General features: G+C 33.0%; 2 protein-coding genes and 1 non-coding gene across 5 annotated transcripts; 1 reads left to right on the forward strand and 2 right to left on the reverse strand.

The window, feature by feature from the left end:
• The first annotated feature begins 10,657 nt into the window (after nt 1–10,657).
• Nucleotides 10,658–10,798, forward strand: LOC142162500 (small nucleolar RNA snoR83). Its single transcript, XR_012693760.1, has one exon. It is a non-coding gene; the product is annotated as a small nucleolar RNA snoR83 (small nucleolar RNA).
• Nucleotides 10,799–13,591: 2,793 nt separating this feature from the next.
• LOC107805875 (dolichyl-diphosphooligosaccharide--protein glycosyltransferase 48 kDa subunit) lies at nt 13,592–21,087 on the reverse strand. 2 transcript variants are annotated; one of them, XM_016629973.2, is made up of 13 exons: nt 20,932–21,087; nt 19,812–19,948; nt 19,411–19,536; nt 18,725–18,778; nt 18,512–18,625; nt 18,001–18,056; nt 17,877–17,918; nt 16,539–16,614; nt 16,295–16,366; nt 16,079–16,204; nt 15,891–15,995; nt 14,707–14,790; nt 13,592–14,042 (listed from the first exon to the last, which is right to left on the reverse strand). In XM_016629973.2, exons 1-13 carry the CDS (start codon nt 20,978–20,980, stop codon nt 13,995–13,997), a joined length of 1,089 nt encoding a protein of 362 aa, XP_016485459.1. In that variant the 5' UTR covers nt 20,981–21,087; the 3' UTR covers nt 13,592–13,994. The 2 variants fall into 2 exon arrangements, with proteins under 2 accessions (XP_016485459.1, XP_016485458.1); XM_016629972.2 differs by lacking the exon at nt 20,932–21,087 and adding an exon at nt 20,030–20,460.
• A 449-nt stretch (nt 21,088–21,536) lies between these two features.
• Nucleotides 21,537–25,326, reverse strand: LOC107805876 (putative NAD(P)H dehydrogenase (quinone) FQR1-like 2). Of its 2 annotated transcripts, XM_016629974.2 has the most exons (3): nt 24,637–25,326; nt 22,028–22,307; nt 21,719–21,856 (listed from the first exon to the last, which is right to left on the reverse strand). In XM_016629974.2, exons 1-2 carry the CDS (start codon nt 25,137–25,139, stop codon nt 22,049–22,051), a joined length of 762 nt encoding a protein of 253 aa, XP_016485460.1. In that variant the 5' UTR covers nt 25,140–25,326; the 3' UTR covers nt 21,719–21,856; nt 22,028–22,048. The 2 variants fall into 2 exon arrangements, with proteins under 2 accessions (XP_075074254.1, XP_016485460.1); XM_075218153.1 differs by having other exon boundaries at nt 21,537–22,307.
• Between the last annotated feature and the right edge of the window lie 1,622 nt (nt 25,327–26,948).

Here is a 26,948-nt window from a genome sequence, read left to right on the forward strand (position 1 = left end):
AGTTAATATAATTGAGAGAATATATACTCAATATTTCGTATTTTAAATTTGCTCCTGAAGAAGTAACACAGTTGAAATTACCTCCTGAAGTGGAAAAATATTATGAAGAAGAGTTTTCGTGTGCTTAAACAATTGTTTTACATTGTTTATTTGATTGTGATTTTCTCTCATGACACCAGCAGTGTCTGAGCAATATTTGATAGTACAAAATGTATCAATAACTCCTGAAGAGCTAAATGTTTGCCTAAAGAATACATGACACCAGTAGTGCCAGATAAATATTAGATTGTGGATAATAAATTAAGGCTCTCGAAGAGCTTATATACAAATATGTCATTCATATTATATGATTATGGTCAAAACATATGTTGTAGTAAACCTGAAGTTTACTAATACAAATGGCTATCATATTGAGACTACAAATGATTGGAAGATTGATAATCTTCATGTTTCCACAATCATAGGGGGTAAAATAATATGTATGTGAGAAGTTACCTGCCTTATTCTTTAATTTGTACTATATCATGTATCACAGTAAACCAGAAGTTTACTAAAGCAAAAGTTTATGCCATAGTAAACCAGAAGTTTATTAAGAGATAGCACATGACATGATAAACTTGAAGTTTTCATTTGCCATTTTTAAATGAGCTATTTGAGAATTCAGATAAGCATATACTAAAGAACTAGAAGATTCTTCAGGAATTCTCATGTGTTGCTTGTTCTCATAATGAATTGATTATACCAGCTAAAGTTGGGACTAAGACCCCTAATTCTGAAATATATAAAAGGTGAATATGGGCTCGTTCACCTATCATGTGAACCACTTATAGGTGCATATATGAGATGGTTACATGTGTAATTATTGTCAACCTGCAGTTTGGCATTTGGAATTGCTTTTCTCGATTAAGAGCATAATTTTCAGATTATGAAATCAAGACAGTTCATCTTGATAATGCTGGTTTATATCCAAGCTAGTTTAGCATTGAATACCTCCTATTAATGTCTAATCCATTGCTTATGAGAACAAAGCTTCATGTGTTGGTCTAAGATTTTCTAAATTGCATATAGCAGCACTTGTATGCACCAGATCAACAATATATGATAAGTCCTCCCTTCACAATTGGTTTAGGATCAGAAACCAAATATTTTTACTATCTTTTGTTGTGTGGTATATGATTAATTTCTCTACCATAATATACAAAGATATGTTTCCCAAAGATGATTGGGGATATATGTTAGGTTTTCTAATATTTGGGGGATGGAATAAGCAGTTGAAAAATATGCTATATGAATCGAATTATCATGATCCTCACTTAGAAGATAATTCAAGTCGAATGTCAGAAGCATTTGCTGATCTAAAATTAAATATCATATTTCAGCTGCAAATGCTCCTATTAAAATTAAAGTCCCTGAAGGATAGAGTTTACTGTACGCATGAAGCGTGGTAGACCAATCGGTTCCAAAGGTAACAATCCTTGAAAAATAGTAGGAGCTAATGATCAAAATGATCATAATGAGGAGGAAATAAGCTCTAGAAGAGTCCACGACATAACATTTCATGAAACTCCCGAAAAAGTTCAGGTACCTGAAAATAAAGAAAGTGATGAGATCTCCACAAGTTATGTCGCTTCGGAACTGACACAAAATGATCGTCGACGATACATTTAATACAATATAGTGCACAATATTGTAAACGATTGTGAGGATCGGACTAGCAGTCCAGACACTTGAAGATGTCGTACCATTTAGATACAAGTCTTAACCTATATGACTTATTTGGCTAAATCTATATGAAGATCCTTGAAGGATTGAAAATGCCCGAAGCATATAATTCAAAGTCTTGAGAAATGTACTCGATCATATTATAAAGATCTTTGTACGGTTTAAAGCAATATGGGCGCATGTGGTATAATTGCCTTAGTGAATATTTGCTGAAAGAAGGTTACATAAATGATGTTATTTGTCCATGTATTTTTATAAAGAAAATGGCATCAGAATTTGTTATACTTGCTGTTTATGTTGATGACATAAATCTTATTGGAACTCCAGAAGAGCTTCAAAAGGCAATTGAATATCTTAAGAAAGAATTTGAGATGAAAGATCTTGGAAAGATAAAACTTTGTCTTGGTCTGCAAATTGAATATTTAGCAGATGGGATCTTTATCCATCAATCTGCCTATACAGAAAGGGTCTTAAAACGCTTTTACATGGACAAAGCGCACCCATTGAGTACACCAATGGTTGTTCGATCACTTGAAGTAAATAAGGATTTGTTCCGACCTCCAGAAGAGGACGAGGAACTCCTTGGTCCTGAAATACTCTATCTCGGTGTAGATGGTGCACTTATTTATCTTGCTAATGCTAACAAAAGTGGTGCAGATCATATTGGTAATGCAGGTTATTTATCCGATACCCATAAAGTTCGATTTCAAACCGGCAAGCAGGGAATGCATATGATTGAGATCAGTGATTCATTCGAGAAACATGTGGGTTGGAATGTGATAAAAGACCCACAATATTATACGAAGACAATGTTTCATGCATAACACTATTAAAAGGAGGATTTATAAAAGGAGATAGAACGAAGAACATTTCACCAGAATTATTCTACATACATGATCTTCAGGAAAATTGTGACATTGATGTGAATCAAATTAGTTCAAGTGACAATCCAGCAGATTGTCTTTACCAACATCAATTTTTGAGAATATGGTGTACAAGATTGGAATGCGGAGATTCAAATATTTGAAATAAGGTTTTCTTCAGGGGGAGTAAAATGCGCGTTGTACTCTTTTTCCCTTACTAAGGTTTTTCCCACAGGGTTTTCCTTATAAGGTTTTTAATGAGGCAGCCAGCAATGCGTATTACTAAATATGTGTACTCTTTTTCCTTCACTAGAATTTTTTCCCACGTGGTTTTTCCTAGTAAGGTTTTAATGAGGCACATTATCTTTTAATGAACATCCAAGGGGGAGTGTTATAAATATATTATATTATGGATGTTCATTTAGTACTCCGTTATAAATAAACTTCCTGAAGAAGCTTATCCATATGGGAGTCCACCGTAAATATGTTTATCTATTTAAGTACTCTATTGGAAATAAGCTTCCTGAAGAAGCTTATCACTTCGATACCTGGTTATGGATAAACATTAACCCCGGTAGAAGATTATCCATACCAGATATAATAAGCTTATCACTTCGGTACCCGGTTATGGATAAACATTACCCCCAGTAGAAGTTTATCCATACCGGGTATAATAAGCTTATCTTTTCAGTACCCGGTTATGGATAAACATTACCCCCGGTAGAAGATTATCCATACCGGATATAATAAGCTTATCCATTCAGTACTCCGTTATGGATAAATATTGCTCTCAGTAGAAGATTATCCATATCTGGTACAACAGCAGCTTACACAGCAGCTTGTAGCAGCTTACACAGCAGCTTGTAGTAGCTTACACTGCAGCTTGTAATAGCAGCTTATAGTAGCAGCTTACAGAGCAGCTTCCTTTCTTCTATAAATAGAAGAGATTTCAATTTATTATGTACATCAGTTTGAGTTCGAATAATATATCAGTTTCTCTCTATACTTGTCTTTACTTTACGGTCTTTGTTTTATAACAATAACATGATATTCTCCGCTTTAATCCTTATCTAGAATATGTAATCTGAGTGACATTAATGCCCTTCCTTTCCTTTTTTTCTTGCTCCTAAATTTATATCCTAATTTGCTGTTTTAGTTATGTGAGAAAGGAATATGTATTTTAATTCACTCCCTTCGATTTTTATGACATTATCTCCCTAAATACCCAAATATTTAACAACGACATTAGGATTAGGCATCTAGGTGCAGGACATTTGTTTAAAATTTTTGAAATAATTTTCGGTTTGAAACTCTTTTTGAAAATTTTGAACCAAAAGCTAGCTAGTCTCTTCTATTCCTAATTTCACGTTTTCTTGAAGAATCGTTTTACTCTCACTGATAGAAAACGTGAAATTAGGAATAGAATCTATCAGTCAATTAACGCATAGATTCTTCAAGTATATTAAATTAAATCTTACATATATCTTGTCAACATTTTTTTGGACACAATTCGTACTTTCCAAAATTACCGTTACTCCGACATTTTTCCCCTCGGTCATGAACCTCCTTTGAATTTTTAATTTATTCAACTCTCCTATTTTGGATTCAAAACGAAGAAGGATAAAATAGAAATTACTAACTTGAAATCCAATTCTAAAAATAAAAGATTAAAACCAAGAAAATAAAGTAATGCAATTAGCATTTCTTCCATTGTGACATAAGTACGCAGTTATTATGTTAAAGTCTAACTATGCCTTATAAAAAGGATTAAGCGGTCGGCAAATATATAATCCGGTTCAAGTCCGGAGTCGAATCCCACAGGAAACTAACCTATTTACTACAACTTTTAACACTGCTAATAATAACCTCGAACAATTCCCGGATGCAAGATTTTTTAATGGATAATGAGTAGAATTTAGTTAACTAAGGAAAAATGACAATAAACCTAGCAATAATCAAGAATAAAGTTGAATTCAATGGTAAAATGGTCTAGGGTTATTGATTTCCCCAATTATCGGATTAATTACTGACACGTTAGCTATAATCTCGTCGTAACACTCTATAAGAAATATGAGTTGTGAGTTACCGCAATTATCTCTCGATCAATTACAATAATTTACTAGAAGCATTCTCTCGAACTACTCTAGCTAACAATTTATGCAACTCAGAATTATCCCACCAAAGCTTCGTTATCTCTAACCTTGCTTTTAAATTCAAGTAATTAATCTCTTTAACTTACCCGAAAGTGGTGTTGTTCAACAACAATCTAACCGAGTGTTCTTTCTCAAGCAACACAAGATAGCTAGACACTATTAATCAAGGGCCCTTTCAATTAATCACAAGACAACACGTAGTTGAACAGTCATAGAGTAAAACCGACTCAATTATATCAAAACAGAGTCAAGACTTCATCCAACAATTAGTTCCATCAACCGTAGATAATGGTTTAGCTACTCATACTAATAGATAACAATTTACTATAGAAAGTCATAATTAACAATGGAATTAAAAAGAAGAAGATGAAAACTCTAAGGAAATTCTCTGTCTTCCTTCCGTGTTCTTGCCTTCAAAATCTCTCTAAAAATAGCTCCTCCTCTTTTTTTGACGAATTAGGCTTCATATAGGTTTAGGTTAGTCGCCCTGGAAATTACATATTATTGGCTTCCATCAGCTGGTCCGTGGTCGCGGATCTGACCGCGGATTTTGCCCATGGTTTTGTCCGCGACCGCGGATTGGACCGCAGATCTGACACTTGCTTTTCTTTCTCCTTTTCGCCCGTGCTATCCTCCGATTGGCCTTCCACGCTCCATATTGACTCCAAAACACTCTTTAGCTTCCTCCTAGCTCGGAGTGGCTCCTGCAAAACGTAAAACTCTTAATTAGAGCATTTTGTTATCTTTTAACATTCAAACATTGATAAAGTGCGGCTAAATTAGAGTGTAAATAGTATTTAAATTGCATAATTATCGTCTACTATTATTAATTCATAGTGCTTTTTATGTAATTAAGCATTGTGAAGATCAATTAGCGAGGTTTTAGGCAAATAAAATAATTAAATATTAAAATATATTTAACATATATATATCAACAGAAGATACAGGTCAACTATTCTTCTCTCATGTTGTCAAATATTGGGGCCTACCTAAAGACATCGTTAGTGATCATGGCTCTCGCGTCACTAGCAACTTTTGGACTCAACTTTTTATGTGTCTTGCATCCAAGTTGAGTCACAATTCAAGTTTCCATTTGTAATCTGATGGTCAGACAGAGCGGTTCAATGGCATACTGGAGGAATACCTTCGTCATTTTGTTACCGAATCGCAGAAGAATTGGGTGAGATGTCTTGATACTGCTCAATTGTGTTTCAATTCAATTTACTAAATGAAGCGACGATTTAGTGAAACGCCTAACCAATGGATGACCTAATAAATATAATTAGGGGGGGGGGGGGTCGGGAAGGACCTAATAGTCATTTAGTGAAGCGCCTAACCTATGTAACAATCAATTGTAGATTTACCATGTTGTATCTAGTGATTTTACAACTCCAATATTTACTTTGTTTGTAAGATGATACTTTCTTCTTCATTTTTTATACCTTGTTCATGAATCATGATACTACCTGGCTCTATCTTCTTTCCTTTTCTCTTAACATCACGTGTTTAATCTATAATCTGGTGTTCCTCTTGTTTTAATCTTTGGTTTTTTAATTAATTCCCCAATTAGATACTGTCAGCCTAATTTTTTTTATTGTGATTTTTCATATGTCTTTTAGGTATTTTGATTTTTTATGTTTTTTTAAAATATATAAATCTTATTTTAAAATTTTAAAGATTTTATGTTCGAATTCACGATCAAATTAAGAAGTTTGACTTTCGAAATTCGAACAGTGCCGCATAAATTGGGGAAGAATGACACTATTTTTTTATCTATTCATTTCAAAAAAATACATGATATATCTATATTATATTTGGAAGCAATTTAATAATAAACTCTCTATTTTCTCCTAAATGACATGCTTTTATCTATACTATATTAAAAGCACGAAGGCCCTTAGCGAAATGTCGTTTATCTTTTTTATCCTTTAAAAATATATTTTATATTGGATAAAATTGTAATTTAAATTATTTTCCTAAATTTTGGATGTTAATTATTTTCTACTATTTAGGTCTTCAAAATTTTAATATTTAGTATGGAGTAAGATTTTGCTTATATTCTTTCCTTATTTGAATACAATTTAAGACTCCAAAAAGACATATACTTGAAATTATTTGATGATTTTACTTATTAATTTGGATGCCTACAGTAAAGTTATTGCTCTTTGAAGTTGATTTCAACATATCGTGCTTTTTCCTCAATCATTACAAAATTGACACTCAGACAAATATATTAAATTTTTATTTCTTTCAAGTGAGTAACCTGTATCTATACTATATTAAAAATACGAAAGTCCTTAACAAAATGTCGTTCGCCTTTTTTTTTTATCTCTTTTAAAGTAGATTTTACATTAGATAAATTTGTCATTTAAATAATTTTTTAATATTTAGAACTTTAAAATCAACTAAAAGTTTATTTATCAAATCTTTCCTCATTCATCTAGAAGTTCTAAAATTTAGGACTTTAGAATCAAATAAGATTTTATTATAGGTAGATTCTTTCTTTATTTGTAGAGCCCAAGCAAATTAACACTTTAAAGCCAATACTACGTTACATACTTTTAGAGTCCGAATTAGGATCTAATATCAAAATTTAAGAGAGTTACTATATTTACACATACTTTTAGAGTCCGAATTAGGATTTAATATCAAAATTTAAGAGACCTACTATATTTACAAACCTTTCTGATACTATTTAAGGGATCAGATTGTACTTTTCGGGCTCCAATAGAAGTATGATTTTTCAATTAGACATTTTTTTGCAAGTAATGCGTCTACATTCTAACACTATTCATACTGCATACTAATGATTCTTATATAATGAAATTTTCGAATCATTAAAATCTTAATTCTTGTTATGTTTTGCAGGTTAACACGATAAACGATGATGTTTTACGTTAGATTTCGAGTTTATGTTACCTGTGTTATTGTCTATGACTAGATTCAAGTACTTGCTTATGATGTACATATAATATACCTGGTGCAAGTTGTTTTCTCAATATGTCTACGCTGCAGGAGCCTAAAGAAGGGTAGAGAAGGCAAAGTTATGCTAGAGTACATTCTTGAAATTTTTTTACACGTGAATACTCTTATTTTGCGAATTTATTTTTTCAATTGTTTTGAGTATAATTTTTATTTTCACCTTTTTTGTCTCTTTAATAATAAAAATGAGTGACACAAACTACCTGTTTCACAAATATCATGATTAGGAGGTATTTCTCGTTATAATTGTTTTAAGTATAATTTTTAGTTTCACCTTCCTTTGGCTTTTATGATTCTAGCCTATAAATCAATTGAGACGAACTACTTGATTCACAAATATCAAGATCAACGGGGTTCAAACTTTCAATTTCTCTTATCTCGTGTTCTTTTTCTTATTTCTTAGACTTCCTCGTTGTTATTTTTATCTATTGATTTTCTATCACATGAATACTAATTGCTAATTATAATTTTCGTAATTACTTTGTTTGTGCAGACAAAAATTAATTCCAAGTATAAAGTCCAACAGTTATGACATATCTCCTAATTTCCACCTTGGTTGAGCAATGTTGACCAAGCCAACCAATTGGGGAGTGAAAAGAAAAGAATAATAACTTATGTGTTGAGCTTAAAAATTAAAATGCATGTGTTCCAGAATAATTTTAAAAGAAAATCAGAATACCTTCTTTGTAGATAATCATTGTTTGTAAGTTCGTAATTTTTTGTTAATATAAATTAGCTTAGCCTAATTAATATTCATAGTTACTGTAAGATACTACGTATGGCAACATTTTAATAGTAAATTTGGAAACATTACATAATTAATATTGTAATCATAAGATTTATTATAAAAAAAATACATATTTCAAGAGACTCGATATGCATCTACAATTACATCTACTTTATTAATTTATATAATTATAAAAGCACAAGATTTTAACGCGAAATATTGGCTGACTTTTCTACACGTACAACGCACGTATCCTAAAACTAGTTACTTATTAAAAGCACGAAGGCCCTTAACGAAATATCGTTCGTCTTTTTTGCCCTTTAAAAATAGAGTTCACATTAGACAAAATAATCATTTATATTAATTTCCTAGTATTTAGGAATCATAATTGAATTCCCTAATATTTAGGAATAACCATTTAATTATCTCCTAGATACTTAGGATTTTAATTTTAACTAAAATTTGGTTAATATTTTTTTCCTTATTTGAAACAAGTAAAAGTTTTTGTATTTAGAAATTCAAATTCAACATATCTCTACTTACAAATATGGTAGTCAATATTTGTGATTTGAAATTGAAAAGGCACGATCAGAGAAATGCACTTCCAATTTCTATTTTTATATTCAGAGTTTATTATTAAATTAAGACAAAATGTTGATTGCTAATCTTATTAATTTCTAAGTCAAACAAGCTAGCAAAACTATTAATTTGTTTCTTTTATCAGTAGACAAGACTTTTTTCCAGAATTTAAGTTTTCTCCTAATATTTAGAAGTTTTTATATCAACTAAATTTTATACATTAAATTCTTTCTTAAATATTTATGCAATTTTTGCTTTTTTGAATTATGTAACATAATAATTTATAAAAAAAAATAATACAGAAAATAAAACATTCCGCATAGAATAAGTAAAAAATAGTTATTACGTGTTATATGTTTGAATTACTCTTTGGTACAGAGTTATAACCAATTAATTCTATTTTAGTAAAAGTAAAACATAAAATTTAGAGAAAGAGAAAATAAAAATTATACCTAAAGTCGATCAGCAATTCACTAATTTTCTTATTCTTAATTTTAGATTTATAATCGATCATAAAAATTAAACCCATAAATTTATGTAATTTAGTTATCTTAGTAAAAAATAAGAAATAAAAAAACACTTTGCGTGAAAAATTATGATTGATCTCTGGGGATATAATAAAATATCTATTATCCTTTAATCATACGCGCCTTCTATAAAATTAATGTACCAAAATATAAATATATATTCTAATAAATACTATAATTTGATATAAACAACCTAATTTTCACAATAATGATTTTTTTTAGCTCAACATCAAATTTAATAAATACTTTCAAAATGACAAATAACAATTATATGCCAAATATATACTATGAGATAGATGCACAAAGCGTCTATTCTAAAAATATGAAAAAATGTTCTTTCCTTGACGTAGAAAGTCCAATTTTGTAGGACTTTAAAATCTATAAAATAAAATAAAAACAATTAGAAATAGTTACTTACTAAGTAGAAAGTCCTCTTTCGACCAATATTTATCATTTTCAGGAAGTTATATTTTTATTTTATAATTTAAAATATTTGTATAATTTTTAATATTATATACTCATCAATATGGGTACACGCGCCTAAGACTAGTACCCTAAAAAATTCTCATGGCTTTTTGAAGATCATAAGTTTAAAAAATATTCTTTAAATTTCACGTCCAATCAAATCACAATATTTGAAACAAATATAGTACAAAAATATTTTATGAAATTGTTGCATAATTTATCGCGTAAAGTAATTTTTATTTTGGTATTAAGTACGTTAATATGAGTCTTCATCCTCAAAACTTAATTACATGGTTCTTTCTTTATTTGGATACATAGTTTGTACCAAATTGGCTCGGATAAAACGTTTGAAGGGAGTATGAATGTATATATAATAGTCAATACAGAAATAGTTGAAACAACCGGGGCGAAAAGTGAATATGAACAAATTAAAGGGTCAAAATGAAATCGGCGTTAGGGTTCTGGTAGTATTTCTCATTTGATAACTATATAAAGCATAGCTCGCTGCACATTACCCATTACTAGCCGTAAGGTCTCGACAGACAGCAGCTAAGGTTTCATGTCCGCATTTTCTGTTTTGTCCATTATTTTTGTTTATAGTTCTTGATTTGATCTGCATTAGTGTAAATGGCCTTCATAATCCCAATTAAGCTGAGATTTGATCAGTGCTTATTTGATTCATGGGAGGCCTAAATCAAACTCACAAAATGGAGGTTTCGCTGATAACGCCTTTTCTCTTTTTTCAAGAAGGCGTTTACTAGTAACCATTCCCATATATATTTTATCTCTTTTCTGCTCCTTTTTTTCCTCATTCTATTTCTGTTTGAGATTGTTTTTTGGTTCCTCGTCTAAATCCGTTGTTTGCAATGCCGAGTAAATGCTTAACTATCTGAAAGGCGTAAACAGACTGAACATCTATCTTACTTTTCTTAATAAGAGAGAAATTCACATACATCAATGTATTTAGAATTACTTAAGAAAGAAATTCATATAGATGTATTTTGGATAGATAGATAGATACATTTAGCATTACTTTGTTGCTAGTGGCTTACTTTTGTTGAGAAGAAACGGCAAAATACATTAGATACTCTATTTTAAGTTAGCATTTTACAATAAATTTTTAAATTTGTTTTAAAACCTGATTTGGATTTAATTTGGTTCGAAGGTGAAAATTTGTTCATTTTTTAAAACATATTTAACTTTTTTTTTCTTTTCAAAAAGTATGAAATGTGACTTATACCCATAAGTTTTAAAAACAATAAAAAATATCCAATAATACCAAACAAACAAACTTGTTAATCCTGTGTACATGTAGAACCTTCGTTGATGTCATTCATTGTTATTATTATCACAAATATAGTTATTATTATCACAAATTATAGTCTTGAACGTAGATAAATTTGGCACAAAATAATCATAATAAACTACATAATACACTATCCTAAAAATTTAACTTGATATTTTAATATAAATTGCTAATATCATAATTATTAGCTATTACAATTTGTCACATTGTAATAATATTATAAGATTTATTAGTAAAAAGAGTAAAAAAATGATAGTAACTAGCTAGTGGATTAGTTGGGCCATAATAGATGGTGAACTTTTTTATAAGATACAAAAGTTTGGGTGATTTTTTAAATTGTTAGAGAACTCGTATAGTTAGTTTTGCGATTTGGAAATTTTGTTTTCAAATTTGCCAAAATATGGATAAATTATAAAAACAAACAACTTTTGTCAAATATTTTTTGCAAAAAATTTATGGCCCAAAGGGCCTAAGTATATTTCATTTGAACACTTTAATTAAGTTATTAGTAAGGGTGTTCATGGTTCGGTTTGGATCGGTTTTCTTTAAAAAAAAACCAAATCAACCAAGTCGGTTTTTCAAATATTAGAACCAAACCAAACAAGTAAGTCGGTTTTTTTCTGGATTCGTTGGTTTTTTTCGACGATCACATTTTCAACGGAACACTATTAAATCAATTGCCCTTTGAGAAATATATTATTTACCAAGGTATATTGATGATAATTGAATCAAATAGTGATGAATAATTTAAGAACTCAATTAAAAATATATTATTTTTAACATGAAATAGATTCTTACACTTAACAAAAGAAAATTATCAATTAAATTAGAATATAAAGGTAAAGAACTGTACTAAAAGTGCAAACGATTAATATTTACTATAAATTTTTTAAAACTTTGTATAAAAATATACATATATATATAGGTGTAATAATAAATTTAAAATATCTACTTCTATATTCGGTTTGGTTCGGTTTTTTTTAATTAAAATCAAAGTCAAACCAAATTTGATCGGTTTTTAAATTTTAAAACAAATCAAAACAAAAAGTATCTTTTTTTTTGGTCGGTTTGGTTCGGGTTTTCAGATTTTTATGAACACCCCTATTTATTAGTGTGTCATTTAGACACAAAAAACTGACTTAGCAAGGTAAGTGTTTCTCACATTTTTCGAGTGGGTAAAATGGTCCGAAACAAACTTCTCACCCTTCTCATTAATTTTTTTTCTTTTCTTCCTCTCTTACCTCACCCCTCTTCATCGAAAATATGGAGTAACAAGTGAATTTTTCCAGCAACTAATTTCTTCAATTTTTTTTAATCTCCTTCCCCCTTTCACTCTCTCTCTCTAGAGTCGCACTAAAAAATTGCAATGCAGCATGAGCCCAAATCTGTAAAGGAAAGGAATGAAAAACATGCCAAACCTAGGTATTCCACCATCACCACCAATAAAGAAACTAAAACCCAATTTGTTTTCTTTTCGAGAAATCTGGGCAAGAAGCCAAGAATCCCCACTATCACTGGGAACAGTATAGAACAATACTCACATTCATCAGATTCGCCAGCGAAAAAAATGTCTCAATCGACGAAGACCTCTGTCTCCTCAACAACAAGAAAAAACAACGTATACCATAAAACTCTGGTACACAAAATGTTCAAGGTCTTGAAAACAATTGTAAGAACATTTCTTCTTCCAAGTTGGTAGAACCTATGGCTGAAAAAATAGCAAAAATGTGGCTCAAAAGTTGATTGAGAATTGCTGAAAATGGCAGAAATAGTTTTTTGGGAATTGACGAGAAAATGTTTGAAAAAATGAGTTTGGATCTAAAAGAAAGAATTGGACGGCGTGAGGAAGAGGATGGTATTGAATCTATGACTTGAAAATGGCAAGAAGAAATGAGTGTGGAAGACATGACGGAGCAGAACAGACATGGCTGGAAAATTGATTTTCCTTTGATTATGTAGTGGTGATGGCTTTAAGGTTAAATTGTAAGGATTCAAATAAACTACCTGTCTTGTGCCGAAGGTGGAGGGCTAAGACCAGGTTTTGCAACTCCTAAAGCTGCAAACTGCCTCATTGCAGTCAAGGTCTTTAATGGAAAATAACTTTGGGGGGACATGAAGATAGGCTAAACGGACTAGTTTGTTCTATTACTCTCACATGATCCTAAGAGGAGGGGGACTTTTCTAATAAACAGAGGGGCATATCCCTTAATTTGACGATAAATTTCTATATCCCACTATGAACTTAAACTTTAAGAGGATGCACTGAATTAAAGGCTTGACTTGAATTCTTTAAAATAATATATAAATTGACTCACAAGTACAAAGCAACTAAAAAGCTATCAAGCATGGCATTAGCTATGCTAGTTTTACTGCATGAATAACTCCCTAACCAGCAACTGTGCATGTATAATGGAGATAACTTCATGGCAATTATGACACAATGGTAAATCATCATAGATCCAAAGAAACAGGAAAAAGGAGCCAAGAAAATGTATTTGGACGCATATAAAATTATTAAACTAAAAGTTTTACTGCTAAGAAACGTAAAACTACACCTTTTTTGTTTCGAAAAATACTACAGGCTTGAGACATCATCTATTTCTATCTTGGAGGTTAGAACAAAATCTGCACTTGATTCTTCAAGTACTCTTAGTTCCAGCCATCTTGCATCTACTTGTGGTAGAGATATACCAAGGAGAAGAGGAAGAAACCACCCATCTGTCATACAGAAAATAGAAATCATATAAAACATTCTTGTGGATTGAAACAATCAAAATATCTTAATAGCATAAATTTTTTAATATCATCAGAACCACCAAAGTGTCGTAATAGCACTTTTATGTTAATAATTAGAACGAAAGTATCTTAATAGCCCATGATAGAAAGAGATTAACACTGAATCTTCAGGATTAATAAGATCATAAAATCAGAAAGGGAAAACCTTCTCACATAGTACGTGGGTACTTCACTTAGGTCACCTTATCCAAATACCACACAGCGGACAAAAAAATTACCCATCAAGCACTCGGCAAACTGTTTTAGAAGCAATACTATCAAATTCACATTTTTCTGCATCTCTAAATAAAACTTGTAAAGTTAACTAGTAAAACTATTCAAAATATATTTTCACAGTAGGACACCTACTGCAACAAATTTCTGATTAATATTCCTAACAAAATCAGGTTGAACTCACCATCATATATACAATTGTTTTAGTTGTTATAAATTTGGTTACATGCCCTACTTAAACCAGATGACATGGCTTCTTATTTTCAAGTCTCAGCAACTTCAGGAGAAATTTGTCTAAACAGAAAAGCATGGGTTATAACTATTTTTTCCATAATACATAGCAAAGAGGGAGGGAGGGAGGGAGATAATGTACCATAGAGAAGGATGCTCCATAATAAGGAAAGGCAGTTGTTATAAATCTCTCATATTCGTTGTGTCTGAAGGGGCGAACAGGAATCTGCAAGTAAGTTTTCGCCAGGGCATTAATGCAAACGAGTATACAAAGTGCCGTGCAATAATCTTCTTTTGTTACATATCATTAAACCGAAGGATGACGTAGCTAACCGAAACTAAGTGCAGAAGCTGTTAATCTTGCACTTCAAAGCTCAAGCAATATGAAATAGCTGTCAATTAAGGCCTAACTGGGCTTTTATAAATCAACCTCTGAGACAAGTAGTATCTCTTATGAACAGCAGGGCACTGAGGGACAAATATATGCATTGTTTCATCCAACAATGTCAAAGAACTAGCGCAATAAAACATAACAACTTGTTTGGATGGTTGTTACCTATTGTATCGTATTGTATTGTTACTTTAAATACGATGTTTGTTTTGATTGTTACTTAAATTTTATTGTATCATATCGTAAAATCCGTCGTTACGTAACGACGAAATGTGCCACCTTATGTAACGACCGATTTGATGTGGTCGCGTCGTTACCTTGTCTTTTTCTCTCAATATCACCCTTCATTATAATTAAATAATTTTATTTTATCATTTATCCTATATTTTCATATAATAATTTTACCCCGTATCATAATTTTTTTTTATAATATTGCAAGTTTATTCTTCATATTGCTGGTATGTGATATCATGAAACGACGTCAAATGATATAATCTATCCAAACATTGTATTCATCAAACACAACCATCCAAACAAGCTGCAGATACATGAATATTTTCATGATAAACTTATCAAAAATAAAAAGGAATGTCTTCATAATAATTTGCATGCTGCTTCTACAAATATCATTGGTAAAAGGAAGCATACAAAATACCTAGTCTAAGAGAGAACCAAAAGTTAAGTATCACTTTGTAATTATAAGAGAATTTTAGTAATTATCTCACCAAATATGTGGAAAGAAAGTGTCCTAATTATAGCTATGTCCAGAATGACTAATTCATCATATATATCAACTCTTCACCAATATCTATTAAGTATGAAAATAATGACCACATCCTACCTCTTCAAGCAAATAAAATGCTTGCAATATGACTATTCTAAACTTATAGATGCCCCTATAAGAGATAGTGCCTGCAGATTTTAAAAGGGAGTACCTGTTTTGCAAGGCTCAAGCTTGTGAATCCTAATTTCTCGTACTCAACCTTAAACTGGAATACTCCATAAACATCTGGAACCTTGAACGATGTATAATAGACACCCTGTAGGAAGTGGAATTAGCAATGCTAATCTAAGTGATGGAACAACTATCTTACCATGTCAATTCTGGAGCACTTAAGAGTACCTTCTGATTGGTTGACAGGGTTTTCAGAACATAGGGGCTCATCATGTAAAACTGAACTTGAACATCATCTGCGACATAAGGTTCCCAACTTGTTCCAGACCATTCATAAATCTCAACAGAATATTCCTTCAATTAAAATTTCGGTTTCAGCACACATCCAAAAGTATACATTATATAAGAGTGACAAATTAGAACAAACTTATGGTGTAGCTGTACCAGGTCATCATTGATTCTGTATATAGAAGGTTCCTCTGCCTCCTCAACTTTGTGATGTCTTACATTCACAGCCTATATATGAAAATTTGTATAGACATAAATACCAATTCATATACTGAAAACGGCAAATATGAATGCTGAAAATGCAGCCAATTGACTAGCATTCCTTTTACATGACTACAAGGTAAAGATAAAAATGGAGAAGGCGTGAATGTGAATTAAGAAATTAGTTCTGATGCTGCACCTTGAGATGACCTCTTTCATGGAAGACCCACTTGCTAGTCTCAGTCACAAACTGCTCATTGCCAGATTTATCATGGCTGTGATCATGGGAGAAAATTTATGGTCTATCACGTCAGAAGCATAGAAAACGTAGAAACGGACAGTAAAAGGCGCATTGGCTTCAAGCTGTTGCTTCTCTAGCATTAAGTGAAAAACAAGGAAATCAAATAACAAGACATTACATATCAAAGCAACCTTTAATTTTATTATTATCCCTTTATACTGACTTACTTCTTCCAGTCCACATAATCATGCAAAATTGAGCAACACTAGCAGGTTGCACTCATATAGCCTTTATAGGACCAAGGCACCCAATTTGGAAAGGACAGTCAATTTCTAAATTGAGCTGCCCTCAAGTTTTGTATTTGAGGAATCTTTAGATCATTTTCACATGCTTCTCCAAGATGCATCACAATAAAGACAATGGTTTTTGGGCCAAAGGGACCTTTAGGCTAAATCACTTCTTAAAATCAAGTTAGAGCAACGGAGTGCTAAATACCAAGGCAGTCGCTTGACAACAAAGTGGACAATATGAATCCAAATGAATTCCCCAGTCATTAATTAATTTATTAGAACAAAATGCAAGATGGAACTGTTACTATTCCAGCAAATATGTTTAGCAGTCAAAATACTGGGCGATTATAAGTACATAATGCCCACTATACACAATAAAGTATCTAACTTCTAGTATAAGAAAAGCTCAGTAAGAAAGTTAATCCAACAAAGATCAAGTTAGGCAAAAGCTACACACAAGTGACTTCTACCAAACGAGAAAGCATGTATTCAACAAGATCAAATGTGAACATGGTTTAGGTTGTCAAATACTTTATGAGACACATGCAAACTCAAAACATAATCCAAATGCAAGGTGAACCACATGTTTCCCTGTGCCACCAGTTTGAGGTTTTCCCATTCCAACCCGAGGTCATCTTTATCAACAACAAAATGTCTAAATCTACAACAAGTACATCCTAGTTATTGTTCTTATCACTTTCTACCAATTTAAACAGTGATGGACCTCCTAATATAAAAAGCCAAATACTGATCCAATTCAGGACACCAATAGTTGGGAAACCTTTTCCTAGATGATGGATATCTTACTGCCATATTAATGATGTTCTTAGCACCTGCTTCAACTGGAACACAAAGTCTTAGAGAAATTCACCTAATAGTATGGCTTTTAGTTTTTGTTTCTTTTTCCTTCTTTTAAGCCAATTGATGCTGAGGCCTCAACACCCATCACACTCAGGGTATTATCATTTCAACAAACAAAAGCAACAGAATATCTACAATTGCTTACTTGATTGTGCTTCCAGCCTTTTGCACCCCAGATCTGAAGAATCTGCTCATAAGAAAAGAAGAGTTTCTCAGTTCAAGCAATTCAGAGTAGATATACTCCACCCAAAGCCTCAAAAGGCACTTACCGATTGCCAAACATGCTCAAGGAGCCAGATATAAGAATTCGAGCATTATTTCTTGCCTGCAAATGGACACAATTATCACTAATTTATTTACAAGTTGTTGATTGTATCTTAAACAACATCATTAATGTTCAGCTACAAAAAGGAAGAAGGAAGATGGACCGAGGGTGAGGGTGGGGTTGGGGGGAGCATTATGAGGCGAAGATTGTCAGCAAGGTATGCAGTGCATTACATACATCAATGAGATGGTCCGACACCTATTGCCTACACCTTTCCATCTCCTACTGTTATTTTTTTTTTTAATTTTAAAAAAGCAATTTGTGATTCTTTTTCTGTTACATGTTTATGCACACATTGTGCATGGTTTCATTATCTTTAGAAGCTAAACAGCACCCATTGGACAACTTTTGAGAATCAAGGTCAACAATCTGAAAGAACAGAGAGAAGAAAGAAGACTGAACAGGAAGAAATCAAAGAACACGATTTGAAATATCACACATATTGGATGAAACACCTGCACGACTGAAACGAGACTGATTGCGGATCCAGTGAGTGTTGGCGGAGCTGATAATTTGGATTTAGGATTAGCTGAATATGCTGAAGGAGAAGCTGAGAGGATTTTCATCACCTGCAAGCGTGATGTATGCACCCTTTTGACATTAAATAACTATACAGAATGTTTCTTCCCTTTTTCATGTTCAGAAATAAATAACTCACAGAAACTTACCAAGCTATTGGCTGGATTTATAGAATGACCAATCCCCTTGAAGAGTACAGGAGCCTGAATTGATTTCACATAAAAGTATAGTTAAAAAAATGCTGCTTTTATCACAGCAGGACATGAGAGCTATATTCTCCTATATACAATCACATATGCCCAATGTAAAAGGAAAAAAGAAACAGGCGAAGTTTGTGCATAAAATTTATGACCCAACATATATCAAAATAGCACCATAAATGCCTCAAAAAATGCACATTGTGAAATTCAACGATAAAATGGTACGAGCCTATAGGACACATCATGTTCAAGGTAAATAACACGTATGATCGTCCTAAGCTCACATCGGTTGGAAGGTTCGACACCTAGATACTTCTTCCCCACTTGGGCTTGGTCTGTTCCTCCGCCCATTAAAGTGATACTTGAATTGGGTTCTACGGTCTATTTTGGATCCCTCTTACTAACACAAAACAAAGAACTAGTAGTCTATTTATTGATTATGTTCACTCAAAATATGAATGGGCTACGATTATGAACTAATATAGTTTATTTACCCCACTTGTGGGATTACACTGAGTTGTTGTTGTTGTTGTTGTATAGTTTATTGATCGAATCAATTAAGGATTAAAATAGAAGAGAAAACACAAATATCATGATTAATAAAAATAATCCTCTGATGAAATATAGTGTTTTACCTTGATCTTTTCTCCGCCCAAGATTACATCAGATTGTATGAAATTATCACCAGCAATCAAGGTGTGGTCCCCTTCTGTATCAGAAACTGCATAGCTTGTATGATCGACGACCATAGCTGCCACATCCTATTATGCATAATATAGAGTGTAGAAGAACATGAATCAGCATTTCATGTTTAACTTCACAAAAGTATGAGTACACTTATCATAAGGAAACAATTAAATTATGTCCATAATTTGTTTTTGGAATACAGACACAGTTAGCAGATATTTGCAGTCGCCAATGGTGAATCACATCAAATTCACTTGACCATAGTAAAGAAGAAAATAGGCAAACGGACAACTAGTTCGGGATTGAGGTGAAGTTGTGACTAATTGATTGAACAAAAAATGTAAGCTACCTCATCAAAATCAACTCCACACTCAGAAGCAATCTCACGAATCAGATCAGAAGCAGATGCATCAGCCGCAAGAATCAAATCATGACCCGCATCAACAAACTCCAGTATAGCTGCCGCATTAAGTGATCCACCAAAACCTGAAGCGAAAAAAATAAAAGAATTAAATTAAACATTTATTCAAACACACTAATCGTTGAGATGCTGATATAGAGACTTACTATCAATGGTTGGAGAAAAGAGAATTAAGGCGTCATATAAATACTGGCCGTATCGTTGTAATGCGATCTTGGGATCATCGGCGAGCTTGAAATCGAGATCGTAACCTCGGGTTTGGAGAGAATTGAAGTAGAGAGAATGTGAAGATTTGATGGAGAAATCATCGAGCAAAACTAAAACTCTCCGATCTGTGGGGTTTTCAGGAGAAAATGCATTGGAAAGGAGTGCGAGAAATGGAAAGGAGCTGAGGAGCGCGAGCAAAGCTAGTGCTCGAGACATCTTCAAAATGCACTGCTAGGGTTTTGCCCGATTTGAAGCTTAAAGATGCCTTCAGTTTCAGTCTTCGTCCTTGGTTTCCAACGTGGTATTTGAGTCCAGTGAATTAAGTTACACACACAATTCAGGTAAAACGCGCTGCTGTGTTTGGCACATCGATATTAACTCAATTTATTGCACTAAATTTATTAAAATATTTTTTATAATAAAAAAGTCCCTCAATCTTAACTAAGTAAATAAAACTCAATAAATTATAATTTTTAAAATAAAAAAATCGCTTAACTTTGACTAAATAACATAGGAAGAAAGTACTGGCAAAAAATAATGAAAATGTATTAGAGAAAGTTGTGATTTTTGGTATATAAAAAATAGTTGAATGAATGTGATGTGTCACGACCCAAGACCATAATTGATTTATTTTTTTTGGGTCACGCTACCTGAAGCCCCAAAAGTGCAAGTTGTATATGAATTTGTGTCGTGCCTTATAAAAATATATCCATATTTGTATATGAATTCAGCTCTGATACCATATTTGTCACGATACAAGCTCATGACACGTATTGTTCGCTTTGGGCCTAAGTCAACACAAATTTTTTTTTAACTATGCCACCTTGAAAAGCGCGCTTACCATGTGAATTTGTGTCATGCCTTATAAAGTTCTTCACTTCCTCTCCCATTCCGATGTGGGATTCGCCTAAGGTGTTATGTGCACCCCTTCTTTATAAGCTTGTCAGCCTAGAAGCCTACCAGTCCTGCTTGACCCGCCCTCATCGGTTCGCCCTCCGTCATGGCATCACATAATGCAATAAAGCAAAAGTTAGTAACTACTCCCGAAATTAATCCAATTAATTAACGAAATATGAATTATGATTTATCCACTCGATTTTTAGGTTTTGAGCATTATATTGAAAAAAATTACCTACTTTTTTATTTATCTAATAGAACGATTTTGTTTTTAAAAAAAAATTTAACGTGCTTTGTCTTGAAGCTAATTTATAACCAATCAAGGCACTATCCATGAGCCAGATATACTCTGCTCATCAAACACTTCTCTTTCTCCCGTTATCATAAGCAATTTGTATTTTCTAATGGTCAAATTTTTGAATAGAACTATTGGATTTATTTTCAGATTTTAGCAACAAGCAATGCCCATTTAGATGCCCTAATGCCTTCAAATGACCAAGAGTTCGCTAGTCCCCTTCAAAACAAGAGGCAAAAACATATCAACAAATGGATCAGAAACCATAATTCAGTATTTATAGCACATCAACTTTCATCCTCTCCACCCCCACGTAGGATCTAAAGATCAAATACAAATAAATGAAACGACATGACTTTCCAGAGACACACAGATTTTGATACATACAGTGTAGAAAGTGTTTTCAAAGAATGTACAAATATTACATGTAGGGTGTTTGTAAAGGGAAACGGATAAAAAACACCTCTACTATATGGAATATCTTAATTATCTCCTATGTTATACTTTGGAGCCATTCATATCCTCGTTGTTATCAAATCGTCTCGTATTTGTCCTCGACTCTAGCAACTCCAACCTGAAGTATAACATAAGGTAATCTTGACACGTGAAATTCACCATCTCTATGTTGGAGTTATATTAAAAGCAAGGGCAAATACGAAACATTATGCTAGTGACAAGGGTTATGAATGGCTTTCACAGAAGGTACAGTTAAGATATTTCATATAGTGGAGGGGTAAATTTGGACCTTTTCCCGTTTCTAAAAGCGTCAGCAGCTGTGATTATCTGGTGGTAATGAATGGTGCTGAGCCATTCTCCTAACTGTCATTGCCATGTACTTTCCCTGGTGCTCGGCCAGCGCCAACTCCTGTTCACTAGGTTCCCTGCTACCATCTCCTGAGAAAGTTCCAGCTCCATATGGTGAACCTCCTCTTATTGAATCCATTCTAAACATCCCTGCTCCAAATGTGTATCCTATTGGAACATAGACCATCCCATGGTGAGCTAATTGAGTAATTGCTGTCCAGCTGCAATACGAAAAAAGAAACATTTGAATATGGACCACTGGATTTAGCAGATTGTCGTCGACCAAGCTCTGTCCCTCAACTCACTTGCATGATTGATGTTGGAAGAAGAATATAAATTAATCATCAGAAAGAAGAAAAGAGAACAGAAGATAAGGAAATAGAGATTGCATAAGAGTACAGCTATAGTCCTTCATAGACAATGTCAATTTGTGGAGAAAATATCATGCTTAAAGATTCCACGGCATCTGTGGAGGGCAAGTTGCGGGAATCGAGGCTGAGATGGTTCGAGCATGTGAAGAGGAGAGACATAGATGCTCCGGTCAAGAGATGCGAGAGGTTGTCCATGGCGGATATGAGGAAGGGAAGAGGTAGGCCTAAGAAGTATTGGGGATAGGTAATTAGGCAGGACATGTCATTGCTTCAGCTTACCGAGAATATGACCCACGATAGGAAGTGTGGAGATCGAGGATTAGAGTTGTAGGTTGACAGATAGTAGTGTGTTCCTCCTAGGCTTACCGGTAGTACTAGGACTATTTTTGTAATTTCTTATTCATGGTTCTTTATTATTACATGTTGTGGAATTCGCGTCCATTAACATATTACATTGTTGTTACTATTCCTTGCTACTTGGTTGCTTTATCTCCAATGTTCCTTGAGCCGAGGGTCCATCGGAAACAACCTCTCTATCTCTATAAGGTAGGGGTAAGGTCTGCGTGCACACTAGCCTCCCCAAACCCTATTTATGAGATTAAACTGGATCTTTTTTTGTTGTTGTTGTTGTTATATATACGAGCAAGCCATTTTTATAAAATAACTAATAACCATCCAATTCATCTGTAGATCCTGCAACCATCCTTCTACACTAAATTCAGGAAGCCACTCAACCAGAAGTCATCGCCATCAACCTACTACTATCGGCATCTTCAGTCATCTTCTCAAGTCTTAACCCACCTGCAACACACAGAATTGAGAGAGGGGAGAAGGGAAAAGAAAAAAGAATCATTCAATCAATCAGCCACACCTCAATCTCAATTGTACAAATCCGTTTTAATCATGAGGCTTTATTTGTGCCCATTCCATTCAACAGGGAAAAAGGTTAAAAGACGAGAAAAAGAACAAAAGAAGAGAACCAGCATCTAATTTCCCTCTTTGAGTTTAAGCTCATTTATCCACTAGCACCATGACTTCCCAAGGTTGCAAATTACGAAATGATAATTATGCTTCAATAACATTATATTAATAGGAACCACAGAAGGGCTATTTCCCTAGGAGAATAATAACTTTCAAGATTTAAGTAATTTTGATATATAAGACATGTGTTATTGTGATCTTATGTTAGCATGCATATCAACATCAAAATTATGTATAGTCATCATCTGTAAACATAAAATAGCCAAGAGACCTATTAGTCCAAGGGAGGTACTACAATTATATCAAAAATATCAGATTCCTATTCCTCCAAAATGATTTCTGACCTAATATGGTTGGATTGACAGGTAGATGATGTTCTGATGGAGTAGTGGCTAGAGCTACAGATCTCTGTCACTATAATGGATAGTTAGTACAGCAGCCAACAAGTTAGCTAACTGATTCTGTACTGACAATTGGTGAGTGATTTTGATGCCTTAATAGGCCTACTAGAAGATCAATAAACTAAATTTCTCAAGTATTTCAGCCATTTGTTGGAGGATTAATCAGAACTGTATTTTTGGGGTTTCTAGAGCCTTCCTCTTCAATGATTCCGTGCAAGCCAACATTGAAATCACGGGGTACTCTAACATTATCACTACTAGTTAACGATAATACTTCGGGAACTATGGAAAGCTACATGCAGATTTTGTAGGGCTGGCAAAATGAATTTTAAGACTAGTCATTAGTATGCACTCCAATTGATTGGGTTGTGGTAAGGAGGTTCAAAATATAATATATATATATATATATATATATATAGGCACAAAACGAATTTTGCCATATTTGTATATGGTGTAATTTTCTGGTGAAGGGTGAACCCCCTTCCGCGCCCCTAAATCCGCCCCTGCTGCTTGTGTTCTCCATTTCTTTTGTCTATTCATCGGCAACAAGGTGGAGCAATTATCTGAAGGGTATCCATCATTTTGTGTCACCTTTTGTTGTCTCAAACTAGAAATTACTACTCTATTCTTCTTTGTTTTACATATATGTCATATACACCTTTGACATTCGCCAAATACATTAACATCCAACTGAAAGTTGCAAATTCAGCTCACACAGTTATCAAACATCATCAATGACAAAAGAAATGATCAATAGTGTAAACACAAGTAAATGAATGACAGAAGATTAGACTTACGCAGTGGTCTCCTGGCCACCTCCTTGTGTACCAGTACTCACAAAGAAACCTGCAGGCACTCCAGCAAGTTTTTGTGCTCTCCACAACTTCCCCGTCGAGTCGAAAAATGCCTTCATTTGAGCTGCCATACATCCATATCTTGTAGGAAATCCAAACAAGAATCCATCAGCCTCAACTAGCTCATCCACATATATTACTGGAATCTCATCATCTTTTTGTGGGACTTTCATTTTTTCCAAAACATCTGTTGTCAATGTTTCAGGAACTCTATAAAGAACCCCTTCAACACCTTCAATCACATCAACCCCTTTTTTCATTCTCTTTGCCAAGCTTTCAATATGTCCATACATTGAATAAAACACAATAAATATTCTCAATTTCTTGGACCCCTCTGTTTCTGAGCCTGTAACATCAGTTCCTTCAGTTTGACTTGCTGGTCTCTCTGCTGATTCATTTATAGGAAACTTCTTCTTGCTTGGCATACAGCCTCCTCCTTTACCCATAATCAAGAAACCAAAAATTGTCACAAACTCACAACCCTTTATCTAATTATGACTTGTGAATCATCTGTAATAGACTAAGTTATCAGTTTTTTCTCCAAACAGATTGTATGCAATTCTTGAATAGAGGATTTTAGTAAGCACTTTTAGCTATTTGAGATTATATCTTGGGTTAATTTTTCCAATTGGGGTTATCACAAGTAGAGTTGACTAGAATTCCTGAGGTTTTTTGGAATTTTCTTAGATATCTGAATTTAGAATTTTCTGATAGAAGCTTCGATGGCAAGTGCTGACTTGCTGTCAACCTCGAAGTGGATTCCACGATTTAAATGAATTTTGAAACTTATCTCCCAGGTGACAAATTCCTACATAGTACTGGGCATCTTTGATTATGACATAAAAGGGAAAATGATACTACTCTATAGCCGTTATTAAAAAAATTATAGTAATATATATATATATATATATATATATATATATATTATTTTTTAGTTCTTATGTCATATAGTTACTATATGACATAAGAACTAAAAGTTTTGTTTAGTAAACTATATAACCCTAAATGTTCATGTTTAGTAAATTACCCTACATACACAAGTTTTGTTTGTAAAATATATACATTCCACCTTAAAAGGCTCACAATCCATTATTAATGTCTTCAGTTAAGGAATTTAGTTACACCATTTTTCTTTTTCTTTTTCTCCTCTCTCCCCTTTCTCTCTAGATCTTCCATTATCTTTTTATACAAAATTACTAGGAGGTTGTTCCTTTTTTGTCTGGAGCTAACTCCTAGAAACAACCGCAGCTTTGTTCGTTCTTTTTTTCTTTCTGAATTTTGAGAACATTCTTTTCCTTTTTCACCCAGGAATTTTTGAAGCTGCTAAAAATGAAAAAAAAACTCTTCTTTATTAACACTGATTTTTGTTAATAGAAACTATGGTTACTTATGTGTAATGTTAGTGTAGTTTTGAGTTAGGCGTACGTCTCCATAAGTTCGCGAGGACAAATGAATGGATTTGAGTTTTCATTAATGAATAATGGTCCCTCTCTTGGTTGTATTGTATCATATCTTCTACTACCATTTACTTAGCAAATACGAATAGAATAGCTAACTTCATTTTCAAAGTTCCAACAGCTATTACGACGTGTTTATTTTTATACATTATTTCTACACAATTAAAAACAACTTAAATACAATTTTTATACAAAATTTATACAATATGTCTTTTGTATATTTTGTATCTGATTTATACATAATAAAAAATAAATTCCATACAACTAATTATATATTATACAATTTATCTACAACTTTCACACATTATTTCTACCTAGTTAAATACAACTACAACTTCTTCTTCTTCTTCTTCTTCTTCGAGTTTCAATCTGAAATTCAGCCAAAACCAAGTCTAATCTTCACCAAACTCCATCAAAATTGAGATATAAACTCCAAACAATATTCTCAATTAGTTGCAACAACACTCAATCCAAACAAATAATGATTTTTGAAAGCCCAAATTCGAATTCAAAGCTTCAAAGCTTTTTAATGGCTGTCGACGGTGGAATTGCTGCTCTCTTTTCTTTTGCTTTATATTACTTAAATTTGGGATTGAGAGATAGAGAGAGAATTCTCAATTCCTTGCAACAACATCAAATCCAAACAAACAATGTCTTTTGAAAACCCAAATTCGAATTCAAAGCTTCAAAGCTTTTTAATGGTTGTCAATGGTGGAGGGGTTACAGATTTTCGCTGGTTTTAGAAGAGGAAATAATGGGTGATTGAAGAGGAAATCGTGGGGTATGGTTTGATACGTG

This window comes from Nicotiana tabacum, chromosome 7 (genome assembly GCF_000715075.1).
Source record: "Nicotiana tabacum cultivar K326 chromosome 7, ASM71507v2, whole genome shotgun sequence".
Classification (NCBI taxonomy): domain Eukaryota; kingdom Viridiplantae; phylum Streptophyta; class Magnoliopsida; order Solanales; family Solanaceae; genus Nicotiana; species Nicotiana tabacum.